This window comes from Quercus lobata, chromosome 10 (assembly GCF_001633185.2).
Source record: "Quercus lobata isolate SW786 chromosome 10, ValleyOak3.0 Primary Assembly, whole genome shotgun sequence".
In the NCBI taxonomy this organism is placed as follows: domain Eukaryota; kingdom Viridiplantae; phylum Streptophyta; class Magnoliopsida; order Fagales; family Fagaceae; genus Quercus; species Quercus lobata.
This window is the reverse complement of record NC_044913.1, coordinates 35,755,385-35,768,962: the sequence shown is the minus strand read 5'-3', so window position 1 is coordinate 35,768,962 and position 13,578 is coordinate 35,755,385. Positions and strand designations below refer to the sequence as shown.

Below are 13,578 nucleotides of genomic sequence, written 5' to 3'. Positions count from 1 at the left end.
TAATAAATATTCATTTCATTTTTACATAAACATATTTTGGCTCTTATAAATATTAGATTGTCTTCATAAACTAATATGCTTTGCCAATAATGGGAAAATTACTAAGAGCTTTTGTAAACAAATATAGCTTAATTCTATACTTACAACATCTAGGCAAGTTCTTGGAGGATTATACCGTTTTCAATTTTGTTTTTGCTATAATCTTGTCTCCTATCCATGTGTGATCTCATTCTTGTCTACCTTTTTAAGTTATGCTTATTGCAATAACTAGGGAAAATTATATAGTTTATGTTCTTCTATTTACTAAGAGCTTTTTAAGGGGTTAGTTAAAGCTTATTTTCATGTGGTTTTCTAGAAAGTTGGGAACTAACATTAACCTTTGGTCTTGTGCTAATTATGCGAGATGATTCATGAGAGCTTATAAGCCAGTGTGTTTGATGAAGAGCTTCAATTGCTGCATATGTGATGCACACCAAGGAGCTAGACATGCTGATTATACAAGTGAAAATGGAGCTGAACTTGCACAAGACCCTTTGTCATTTTCTAGTGGCCCAATTACAAGACTTAGAGCCAAACATTTCAAGGAAGCACTGAATGGGCTAGTCCAAGAGAATTGGGCTGATTCTAAAAAGACCAAGATGGGCTCAAATAATAATCAAGGCTTAGTCTATGTCATCAAAGCAATTGAAGAGGCTAATGCATGCAAATTCGCAACCAGCATGGTCCAACCATAAAAGGGTGTGAATTTGTTAAGTTCCAAGAATATTAAATGGGAAGATGTCTTGGTAGCATGGTCTAACCATAAAAGGGTGTGAATTTGTTAAGTTCCAAGGATATTAAATGGGAAGATGCCTTGGTATTGGCTGGGCATGTTAATTCTAGTCATTTAGCTATTTTTGACTACCTTTAGAAGTCCTAGAAAACTAAAAAAAACGTGGGAACTTGATTATATTAATTTTTGTGTTGTTTTTGAAGTTGTAATTATGATTTTTACCAATTCTTGGAGGGTTGTTCTAAGTATAAATCTGGTAGTACGAATTTTAAAGAGGACAGATTGGTATTCAGAAAATTATTCTCCTTGTGAGTCTTGTGATCCTCTTGGTTCTTAAAAGAACTCTTGAACTTATCAAGTTAATCTTGTGGCGTTCAAACAACCAAACTTATCACCTTTGATTCTTGAGAGATTCTTAGGAATTCTTGGTGTGGCGTTTCAATTCTATCGTAGTCTTGGTTTTCATCTGGTTAGACGACGGGTCAAGGCTCAACAAATCTTATCTACACGATCTTGGGGTTCCAAACCATCATTGTTATTGGGTTTCATCACAATTGTTGGTGAAGTTCATATCAATATGGAGTCATTCATTTTGAAAATCTAACCATTGTGACAATGTCTTAACAAAACTTAGTTATTTATTGTTGGAAGATGATGGTATTTGTTATCATTTTTAGAATTTTTTAGTGAGTGAATGTTGCTTTTAGCAAATAGGTTCTAAGAAACTATCACAGTAAAATAAATATTCTTATATTAAATAGCTTCTCTAAGGTTTTTTTTTTTTTTTTTTGAGAAATTACTTCTCTAAGTTTTTGTATAATCAAAATTCGTGTATAAATGAGATTAGCATGGTATGATATACATTTTATGGTACATGGTTTCACAATTTTTTAAATAGAAGTTCTATATTAAATTTCTTACCCCGGGGGGGGGGGGGGGGGGGGGGGGGTGGGGGGACGTGCTCCCAAACTAGTATAAATACAAAAAGCATAAAATAAAATTAGGGTAGAACAGAAGAGAAGAAGGGTAGCGAAGTAATTGTAAAAAAAATCCCCAAATTCTGATTTACGGAAGAATCCTCAAACTGTTTTTTTTTTTTTTTTTCTTTCTCAAAAAAAAAAAAAAAAAAAAACACAAACTCATAAAACTGAGAAACCAAAGGAAAATTTTCAAACTTATTTGCTTTTTTTGTATAACTAACTAATCCACAGCCTAAAGGGGATATAGAGAGTAATTGGAGAGCAAAGGGTATTGAAAAAAGAAAGATGGCAGGAAGAGAGGTCCGCGAATACACCAATCTTACCGACCCTAAAGGTTTCTCTCTTTCTTTCTATCTTCATTGAAAGTCATTTTTTAATATTTAGTATAGTGAAAAAGAAAAAAAAATGGATTTGATTGAACAGATAAGAAATGGGGGAAAGGAAAGGAGAAGATAGATGATGAAGACACCACTTTCCAACGCATGGTTGCCAAGGTTAGCGCATTGCCTCACTTTCTCTTTCTCTGTGAACAATTTGCTTCCCTTTACACTCTCATTATTCTAGACTTCATCATGGTTGATACTACATGATCTCTTTCATCTTTATTATTTCCATGTATACATTTCTCCCGAAACTAAACTATATGATCCTGCTCCATGATAAAAATATATAAATGGGGCTTAAAAATTTCCAAATATGTATACATTTTATTTCCTTTTCTTTCTTTTGTAAACTCCCAAACACATTACAAAAAGGAATGTCTCTTTTGATTCATTCCATTCTGTTATGTTTTGAACTCCCAAATTTAGTCATTTTAAGGATGAATTTATTCAATCATTTTGTTGGCTTATTGCGTGCCAAAATTTCTTGTAATTAAGCATTTAGAAACCTTGTATTTAGGTGGGAATTATATAAGGGTAGTGCATGAAAAAGTATGAAGAAAAGCTCAAGACTGTGCACTCAAAAAGAGCTTCACGACTGCCAAAGCTGGCACACGTGTGAAGCATGTAGGGGATGAAGGGTCACGGCAGCTGTTGCACTACAAGACAAAACTTCCAGTCTGGCTAGGCAGTTTGCTCACGACTCATTCCAGTCGCGAGCTCGAGTTGCTAGAACATCCTGTTTGGTTTTAACTAACTCTTTGCATTCCATACACACCTTACTATAAATACCCTTATACCCACGAAATGTGAGAGTTTTCAGAGAGAATTTTGAGAGAGAAACCCTAAAGGAAATCAAAATTGACTCATCCACAATCTTCATCATTTGATTCTCCAAATTCCTCTATTCTCACCCTCTCCATTGATACATTCTTGAGAGGTACATTAGCCAAATCTTTATCTCACCATACTCATATCTGTGAGGAGGCTATTTGGTGCTTGGGAAGCAGTTCAGAAGAGACCAATTCATTTTGGTTGATGCAATGGGCTATTGTGAGATCCGGTAAACTAGAAAAGACAAGGTTCAGCGAAACCCTGTTAGAGCAAGAAGCTTGGAGAGCTTAGATGCATTAGGTAGATTAGGCTTGGAGGGTTTTCTGCTATTCATGTATCCCAACTTTATTCTCTAGTGGATTGATTATTGACCATTTGAAAGGCTGCGGAAAAGTTTTACGCCGAGGACTTCGGTTTCCTCTTCGATAACACATCGTTGTGTTGTCTTTGTGTTTGCATCTCTCTTCCCTTAATCTTTGCCTTTTAATTACTATTGTGATTGTGATTAATTTTGGTTTAGATTGTTTTACCAATTTTGTTTTAGTTTATTTTCATATTCCGCACATACATTGTTTAATAATAAGCTTCTGTTGGTAATTTGTAAATTGGGAGTCTAAACATTCATAGGTGCTTTATACACTATTTGAACATTCAGTCCTAAACATAATATTATGCTGTCACAGCCAATGAGCTATGCCTCAAATCGTACTTCCTCTCTTAGTAACGGGATGGATATTAAGAGGCCCACTACGTGCCATTATGATAATCATTATAATAATAATTAGTAATAACAACATACTATACCGGTGTGATATAGTTTAGGTTCTTTTGCTCTTTTGTGCAAAACCTTGAGGGGAGTTTTCTGATAACACCCCCCGACAGGGATCTTGGCTTCCTCTACCGAGCGGTTGATGCAAGCAAATGCAAGAGGTTGCAGGAGAGCGTGGAGGCTACCTTCATGGGCGAGGCGGTAACAATACTCCTTCCTTGTCTCTATCTGTGTGTCATCCTTTCTCTTTGTTTTTACCTTTTGTTTCTTCAACTTCATTTTATTTGAGTATGCAGCCTTGGACAGTGATGATCTACTCTATCTCAAGGAGCAAATGGAAGCTGAGGAGGATGCAGAACACCTCCTACGTCGAACTGAGAAACGGGCATTTGCTGTGTTTAAGATATCCTTTTATGTTATTGAAAGAGGGAGAGTACTGTTGGTCCGTAATGAAACTTTTGTAATGTTCTCATATGCATGGTTTTCCTTTGATTTACTGGTAACCAACATCATACTTAATCCTGCTATAGGCTATCCCTTGACTTGGCTGTTTGTTTTTTTGATAAGTATCCCTTGACTTGGCTGTTGTTCCATGATTCTGTTAAAGAGGAAGAAGACTTGCTTATTTCTGTGTAGTGCGATCATTAAAAAATGTTGAACTTCATAATGTAGTTTAATTTTTATGGCAGCTGAGGGAGTTGTTTTAAATGGCTTGGACAAATAGTCACCACAGGCTTAATTGCTTCCTTACATGTATGCTTGATTGTTAGATTCTTCTGACCATTGTGACCACTGTATGCTTTATGAGAAGCCAGGTCATTATGTGAACTTACTAATCTATATATATATATATATATATATATAAAACCGAAGTTTTTAAAGCTCCCACAATTTTCCACGTCTGCACAATATTTAAATTAAATTTAAATTAAATTAAATTTTCCACCTCATCACTGTTTTCTTTTTCTAATGCAAATTAGACTTCTAGCTAAATAAGGACACTCTCCCACCGCCTCTACTCTCTCCTATTTAAGAATTGCTTGCGTAGAAAACCTAAGCCCCAAAAACTATTCATGGAGAAGATGATGTTTGAGGACCCTCACCACAAAGTGAATATTGAAACTGACATCTTTTTATAAAGGTTGGTCAATATCTTATATTTATATGTATGGCCATTGGTCACCACTATTTTTTTATTTTTTTTTATTTTAAATTCTTTTTATTTTAGATTTTATGATTAGATCTGCTATTATCTTCTTTTGCCGCAACACAATTTTCTCGAATTTTTTTTTAAAATAACAATAAATATTAAAAAATTTAGTTAATTGTCATATTTTAAAACAATTTTGAAAAATAACATCTCGAGTATCTAAAACTCGAGTTCCATCTTGGAACTCGAGTTTTTAAGTCTCGATTTGGAGGAAAAAAATTGCGCTGAAAATCGAGTTTTAAAGACTCGATTTCCATAAATTGCAAAAAACGCTGCTATATGGCTTTAAAACGTCACTATAAGAATTAAAAACGCCACTATAGGGCACCCTAAACCTGGTACTTACAAAAATTTTTTGCAGGAAAACGCCGCTATAGGGCTTTAAAACGTCACTGTAAGGCTTAAAAACGCCACTATAGGTGAAATTTTTTGCATAAAACTCGAGTCTTAAAGACTCGAGATCTACGTGGCATTTTCCCACTCAGAACGCGAGTCTTTAGCACTCGAGTTCTAATATGGATCTCGAGTTTTAAAAACTCGAGATGCTACTTTTCTAAATTCTTTCAAACCGTTCCTAACTTACTATTTTGAATCACCATGTGAATCTCTTCTGCACAAAACCTCCAATTTTCTCCTTAAAACTTATTTTTCTTCAAGATTTTTTTTTAGGGCAGCTCATGCTTCACAATTCACATATTCCACTTATGTATTGGACTCCTCTCCTTCTTCGGTCAATGCATCAAGGTTAGGGTTATTTGATTTGTTCAATAAAAATTATAGATTTGTTGCTTTTTCTTATAAGTTTGTCAATTGTTGTTTTGTTTATTTAATTGCTAGGCCTGAATCTTTTAATTAAATCTTCAATTTTTTTTAACCTTTTAAAAGTTTTAATATTTTGAATTTTAACATTTAAAAGGTAACTCATATTTCTCTAATATTTCTATGTTGTGTAGACATATTTTTTTTTGTTTATTATATTTCTCCATTGTGTAGTCACATAATTTTTGTTTTGTTTTAATAAATTCTTGGCTCAAAATCTTCTAATTGTTTGGTTTACATATGAATTTTTAAGTTCATTTTTTGCAATACATTTAATTGTCTGGCCAATTTCAATAGTAGAAAAGCTATAATCATGGATTCCCTTCTTTCTATTGTATTTCTCTATTGCGTAATTATATATATATATATATATATATTGTTTTATTTCAATACTTTTGAAGCTTTGAATCTTCTGATTTTTTTTAAAAATTTTTTTTTTGGCCTTTTGGAAGTTTTAACATCATAACTTTTGGGTTTTATTTTTTCTATTATCAGAAATTATCTAGAAGATTTCAATGAATATCCATGGATTATTCTTTTTGAGGGTAACCCATCTTTATCTTATATTTCTATTCCTAACTTTTTTTTCCTATATTTTTTCTTTAATTGTCCGTGTTTACGTCTCTTTTGTTTTTCTTATTTTTACTTTCATAGCTATGTACATGTTGTGTATGTTCTTTGATTCTTTCTTTAATGATTTTTGTGTGAGTATGTGTCATCGTATCTGGGTACTTAGGCAAAATCTATAAAGACTAAAGATGCTTCTTTTTTTTTTTTTTTTTTTTTGTAATGAATCCTGTGTTTTTCATGACTTTAGTGAGTCATATTCTTAATGATCGAAATGGTTTTGTTTGACGTGGATTTTGTTCATATTGGTTTCAAAGTTTATTTCTTGGCTTATATTATAGATTGTAATATATTTATTCATCAAACTGTTTAGTTGAGTTTGTTTTCGAAATTGTTTTCAGTGTTGGACATTTTCTTGAAGCATGTTGGTATCATATATTAAAATACTGTTAAGTTGATAATAATAATAATAATAATAATAATAATAATAATATAGTTTAATAAATGTCTGAAACGTATAGCTGTTAACAAATGTTTTAGCTATATGATTTTATTTTACAAATTCAATTTTGGTGTTGTAGTAAAATAAACAAAGATTAAATTATATATTGTACTCAATACATTTCCCGTGCATCGCACGGGTTAGCGACTAGTTCTATATAAATGGAAACCTATGGTATGTTTATGCCTCTTTGTTGAATGAACTCTCTAGTGCTTGCTATATTTTACATGGCAAACTTGTGAAATGCTCTTAAGTTGAATTATGAAAACATCTATGGTGAGAACTGCTTGGGGTCTGCTGAAATTTTGTTCTATGTTGATGCTAATGCTGTTTCTAGTTTTTCTTTCTCTTCCTTAACCAATGGACACAAAGCTGCAAGTTTAGCAGATTCTTCACCTGCATCAGTCCCATTGCCACTTCGAGTTGAGCCCAAGCCCAAGAGTGGAATCAGGTCTCTCTCTCTCTCTCTCAACACAGGCACACACAAAATGTGTGCATTTTGAACAATATTTGCACTTTGTAGTAAAAAAAAAAAAAAAAAACTAGACACTTTTTAGTTTCCTTTTTTTTTTTTTTTTTTGGGTGGGGGGGGGTGGGGTTTCTGAAATATGTATTTTATCTGGATTGCAGACAGCAATATTTATTGAAAAAGGTTGTGGAAATCAAACCCAAACGGAAGAGAACTTCTAGTCCATCTGATGGGAATCAGTCAACTCCTGCTTCAAATGATTCTGCTTTAAAAAGCCTTAAGTCTGAGTCTCACCAGGAGAAAGAGCAGCCTGAGACTGACCAGGAGGAGAAAGAGTGGCCTTTGTCAAGATTGAATAAAGCAGAGGGAGATACTAATACAGAAAACCCTGTTAAAAGTTTACTAGGCCTAGCATATGCAAGTTCTGAGGATGATGACTGAAGAATGCATTGATACCTGTGGTGCGATACTAGAACTGTTCATTTTTCTTTTCCTTGTTGATAAGTAGTTCATCTATATATATATAAAACCGAAGCCTTTGAAGCTCCCACAATTTTCCACCTCAGCATAATATTTAAAATATTTAAAATAAAAAAATAAAATAAAAAACTTTTCTGAAACCAAAAAAAAAAAAAAACGTAAAAAAATCTTTTCTAAAACCCAATAAATACAACGCCAGCCTTCTTATTTTCCTCCAAAACGCAGAACCCTCAGACCCCTGCCGCTCCTCTCTCTTCTCTATTTCTCTACCCTCTCCTTCCCAAAAACCCAACACTGAAAATCAATCTCACCAAGAAGCCATCCCCATGCTGTTTGGTCCGAAATCGAAAGAAGGCATCATTGATCTTTCCATGGTGCTACTCACAAGGACCGATCTCCACCTTTGAGCACTGACGATAGCCGTCAAAATTGGGCAGATTACATCAGATGGTTGAATTAGAACTTTGTTTCAGAAAATTAGGGTTCGTTTTCTTCATCTTCTTCTTCTATTTCTTATTTTTTGAGATTTTCGATCAAAATTGCTTAAAGTTGATTTTTTTTTTTCATTATCAAACCTAGGGTTTGATTCGATTTATTAGCAAAAATCATTGGTTGACTTAAGAGTACATATCATTGCATGTTTACAGAAGTAGACAATTATCTGTACAGCTTAAATATAATTCACACAGCATGTAGATTTAACAACAATGAAGCCTTGCTTCCAATTTCGTAGTTGCCAAATCCTCATACTAATTCCAAACGATAGTTTAATTTATTATATACATATAGAATTTGTTCACAGCACCAGCAACGGAGGACACATTACCAGTGCTCTGCAATATTATACACAGAATGACGATACAATAATATACCATAGTTGTTTGTCTCCGTAACGGAGTCCGAAGGTTGTTAAAATCTTTATCAGGATCTTGAATCTCATAATTCCACAATTCTAGAACGTCAATGATTTAAATGGCATTTAGAGTCTTCTGAGATTAGGATTTTTAAAAATCCCAACCCAGATTGTGGTTTCTTTTAGAGAAACCTTTAAATTTAACATAGAGCTAAAATAGGGACCCCAATTTGGTAGCATTTTTTTGGACTTCTTTTTTGGGTAGAGGTTGGAGTGGGGGAGAGCAACAACCCAAGTTCCAATGACTGTAAGTCTGTTTGAGTTGTAAAGGAGGCCATAGGCCTTAATGTAACAGACCATAGGTCTGTGGTTTGAAAAAGAGTAGAAGACTGTTAAGTCTATTTGACTTGGAAAAGGCTATAAGCCTCTTTTGAGATCAAAATAGACTACAAGTCTGTTTGAGTTGAAAAATAGTGAATCTCTTTGAATAGACTTTGGAGAATGTTTGCACATGTAAGTGGGAAAAGGAACAGCTTCCATTCTTATGGGGAATTTGATACACATCATCGTCTAACTTCCTACATGGTAACTTTCGGGCGGGTCTTATAAGTGCATATATCATAAAGACACTTTACTTTGGAAGGTACAATCAAATTCACTTTGTTTTTAGCCTAAAGTTGTTTGTGCTATGTATCTGTTGCATTCACTTTTATTATGGTTCAAATTTCTGCATTCTTAAAATTTGTCGATTTGATGTCTTTCAGATGGTTCATTGTTAATAATGTTAGTGGATCTATGCCCTTCTATAATCGTACATGCTTATCCCCACCCCCCCCTCCCCCCTCACATATAGTTGTTGAATTTATAGCCATATATGTTCAGAGTCTGATGCAATTGCATCACTTTGAAGTATGCATGTCATTCCTGATTGGTGCAATTAACATTATATATACATTTACTTGAAGCCAAGTTATTACATTCATCTACTGAAGAGTACATCATTGCGCACATTTGAATGGTATTAAGAATTTGTACCTAAACAAAGGAAGAGAGCTAAATGGGAAAAGAACAGATGTAATTCAAGTAATGAGAAAATTAGTGAAGGTGATAAAGGAAAAAGGTATTTAGCAGGATTCATGTCTCAAAATTGGGATAAATGTGAAAGAATCCCATAAGAAACACAATCTTCAAATCACCTAGACTTCAGAGATTATTAATAGATCTTTTTGACTTCTAGCTTTGTCTTCAAAAAATATTTAAACTTTGTTTTGAACTTTTTAAGAAACAGCATTCTTTTGGCTTCAAAAAACAGAGAGAGAGAGTATTCTTTTGAGTTTTATAGATTTGTCTTCAAAGAGTATTCTTATATTCTTTCTGAGGAATTTTTTTTTTTTTTTTTTTCTGAATCACTAACATTTTTTTAGTTGTAAAATTTTATGATCTTCAATCAGATCCGAAGACCCTCACACAGATGATGAAACCTTTGGATTGGTGATCTCTTCAAGCCTCACAAAACCTTGATACAATGCAAGGTTAGTTTTTCAAAGACCAATTTATCCGAAGATTAAATACACATAAAAACCACATTGAACAGGTTAAAATGTACCCACAAAGTAGTATAACAAGTGTTGAGGTGCAAATTAACACAAAATATCCTGGAAAAACTTGCAAGATCAAATAATAAGGTGCTATTTGGTTAAAAAAATGTTGTATTCAATTTTCATTTTCATTTTTGTGTTTTCATTTTTTGAATATGAATGCACAATAAAGGACCCATTTTCACATTCATTTTCTATACATACCAGCTAACCTTTGAGCTCTCTCTCCGCTTTGTTTTGGGTCCTCTGCTTCCCCTTTCTCTCTTTATTCCTCAAACCTCTCCCTTACAAGCCATCCCCATTCGCTCATAGGTTACACTTACATCATTAGTTGAAGGAGTGGTGTTCCTTTGCAAAGCAGCCAACAAATATAAAGTTATCAACTTCATTTTCTTTTGTTCTTCCATGAAGATGAGGGTGATGCATGTTCACAAAGCTTGATATGCAGGTTTGAAGAAAAGAGATGACTATATGAGATTGTAGAAGGAGAATGTTTGGATCTAGATTGTCATAGCATTGAGCAACCTTGATAGCTATTGCGGTTGCTATTGACTTCTATGTAAATTAAATGCCTACAACAAATAGAGATGTGGCAATAGTGTTTATTGGAATTCTTTTGACAGTATTTGATCTACAAAATACATTAGAGCGAAAAGTGAATTTATGTAGTGAGACTGATTTACAATTAATATGAAGTGTGTTTTCATTGTTTCAAAATTGAATTTGGATTTTGACTTTGAGCTAAGTAAACATACAAAGGTTGCAATCCTTTGCAAATAGATTTTCCATTATCTTATTGTTGCTTTAGTTTTCAACATTATTTTCTAAAAAAAAATAGTTATTTCTTTCTTTCTTTTTCAATGTCTTTTTTCTTTTTTTTCTTTCCTTTTTAGCTTTTTCTAGGTGGGCAAATCAACCTTTCCTTGATTCTTTTAGCTTTTTCTTTAAATGTGAGGTTGATTAACTAAATATTTATTTAACTATCCCGTGCATCGCACGGGTTAGCGACTAGTTAAAAAAAAAGGTCTTTATTGATAAGTAGGGTATGCTTTCTCTGTTCAAATACTACCAGGACTAATTGAGTGAATTCTATGTTGGTCAAAGTGAAGTCAGGATACATATTCAACCTTCAATTTGATGTGCCTGCTATTCTCTTTGATATCCCCTATACTCATTGATTCAGTATCTAGATCCTTCAGTGCATCATAAAGCTCCTGATGATTTTGTTAATGACCTCAAAGCTCTGGATTCTGCAGCCCTAAAAACTTGTTGAGGGTTATTGTGTGGTTTTGCCCCTCTGGCACCTGCTTGTAGCTCCTATTCTTGTAGCTACTCTCTCCATGTGAGGTGCTTCAACCATTTCGTTGTGTTCAGTATATCATCTTACATTTTCTCATCCCCTTTGATTTTTCTTTTCCTGGTTTGTAAATCTGTAAGGTATTCTGAATGTCATACTGTCCTTGTGTGTGTGTGTGTGTGTGTGTGTGTGTGTGTGTGTGTGTATAGAGGAAGATATGCATTATTGTTTTTGAAGCTCAAATGATACTGGAAAATTGAAGTTACCTTGTTCTTGAAGACGTAAGTCCTGCGGTTTAAAACCAGATCGGACCGCCGGTTCAACTGGGAACTGGATCGTAACTCCTGCAGTTTAAAACCAGATCGGACCGCCGGTTCAACTGGGAACTGGATCCTAAACCAGTTCGGTAACATGGCCAAAACCAGTAAAAAAATGAGGATATTTTTTATTGTTCCAGTTTTTAAAACTATGATATTGACGAGTTATGTTTTTCATATCTTTGATTGCTATGGTTTTTAAAACTATGATATTGATACGTTCATAAGGATTTATGAATATGATAATGGAAAAATTGAAATTAACTTGTTCGCTTGATTTTAGTGCAACAAAGAGGCTGGCTTGATTGCTGACGGGGGTATTCATGCTTCTACCCACAACATGCTGCATCCATGGTGGAGGTTGATTACAAATACATATGCATACCTACGTGATTGACTTTATTTGAAAATCTAAACAGTTTAGAGTAATTGTAATTCCATCTTAAATAATGTAAAATTTCCTTTAAATGCAAAATTTATGGACCCAAAGCAGGACTAATATGGATGAGATATACCAAGTCTTAAAACAGGATTGATTTAATGATATGGATGAGATATTGCAAAATGAAGAAAAATGACTTAAGTCTTAGAAAAACATTATAGGCAATTCATAAGAATTAAATATTTTACTTCTACATGATACGATTTTGATGTAACTTGAGCTCAAGAAGTTCTTTTTTAAAAAAAAAACATGCGCACACACGTTGGAAATTTCTTGTAAATAAAGAAGCAAGAGCAAAGCACTGATGCAAGAACTCCAAAGTTAAAAGTAAAGCGAACAATTTCAGATAATGGATATTGACATCATAACTAAATTGAATGCATTTTATTTGAAGTTCAAGACAGGGAAAGGGAAACCAAACACTAAGCATTGGTGAGCTTTGAAAATAGACCCACTTCGCACGAGTTCTCAAATTGAATTCCTGTATGTATATTAGCTTAATAGCTTTTCACTTTCAGACTTTGCAAATATTTTATTTTCTTTTTAATAATAATGTTTTTGCGTTGGGTGGGAATAACTGAGCCACCTTGTCATTATGGACCCATTTAGAGTCTAGCCTAGCCCAAAACAAAAAACCATTTATGGGCCTCATAACTCATGACTCATCAGCCCTACCCCTACCTGTGTTATATATATAAACTTCTAAGTTTACAATTGCAAATCAACACAACAAAATGCTTCTCAAGTATCTTCTTTCAACATAACTAGAACATACTCAGTCCGGGCATTATTCATGTCATTCAAGAAATTTTTGAGACTTAGGCTATTCCTAAAGATTGGGGTATCACAAATCTTGTCCTTATCCTGAAATGGATCATCCAAATATAATCACACAATTTCATCCGATTAGTTTATGCATCACTCTTCATAAATTGGTCTCTAGAATCATCCTGCAGAGGTTAAAACCGTACATTACTGAAATCATCAACCCTTGCCAAGCAGGTTTTGTTCTAGGTTGCAGGACGAGTGACAATATTATACTAGTTCAGGATATTATATGTACGATGGTAAGGAAGACTGGGCCTAAGGGTCACGTGGCACTCAAACTGGATCTTGATAAAGCTTATGATCGACTAGAATGGTCGTTCATACAGGAAACTCTTGAGTTTTTCCAAGTCCCTCCAAATCTAATTAAGCCTATTATTAACATGATCTCCTCAACTCATTTTCACATTTTGTGGAATGGATCTCCTTTACTGGATATTGTCCCAAGTAGGGGGGGTGCATCA

The 13,578-nt window shown here is 33.8% G+C and overlaps 1 protein-coding gene and 2 long non-coding RNA genes across 3 annotated transcripts; all 3 read left to right on the top strand.

The window, feature by feature from the left end:
• The first annotated feature begins 1,966 nt into the window (after positions 1–1,966).
• On the top strand, positions 1,967–4,371 carry LOC115964682. Its single transcript, XM_031083944.1, has 5 exons — positions 1,967–2,086; positions 2,176–2,246; positions 3,888–3,936; positions 4,032–4,173; positions 4,266–4,371. The coding sequence occupies exons 1-5, from the start codon at positions 2,038–2,040 to the stop codon at positions 4,369–4,371; spliced, it is 417 nt and encodes a 138-aa protein (XP_030939804.1). The 5' UTR covers positions 1,967–2,037.
• Positions 4,372–7,201: 2,830 nt separating this feature from the next.
• Positions 7,202–7,815, top strand: LOC115963222. Its single transcript, XR_004085751.1, has 2 exons — positions 7,202–7,284; positions 7,464–7,815. It is a non-coding gene; the product is annotated as an uncharacterized LOC115963222 (long non-coding RNA).
• Positions 7,816–7,974: 159 nt separating this feature from the next.
• On the top strand, positions 7,975–10,680 carry LOC115963221. The gene is made up of 3 exons (XR_004085750.1): positions 7,975–8,264; positions 10,087–10,167; positions 10,546–10,680. It is a non-coding gene; the product is annotated as an uncharacterized LOC115963221 (long non-coding RNA).
• Positions 10,681–13,578: the final 2,898 nt, after the last annotated feature.

Bases quoted from the DNA above. Each gene is read 5' to 3' on its own strand.
- LOC115964682 (XM_031083944.1), top strand. From the start codon at position 2,038: ATGGCAGGAAGAGAGGTCCGCGAATACACCAATCTTACCGACCCTAAA. The intron at 3,937-4,031 runs GTAACAATACTC...TTGAGTATGCAG, and splicing joins CTACCTTCATGGGCGAGGCG to CCTTGGACAGTGATGATCTA. The intron at 4,174-4,265 runs GTTGGTCCGTAA...ATCCTGCTATAG, and splicing joins ATTGAAAGAGGGAGAGTACT to GCTATCCCTTGACTTGGCTG.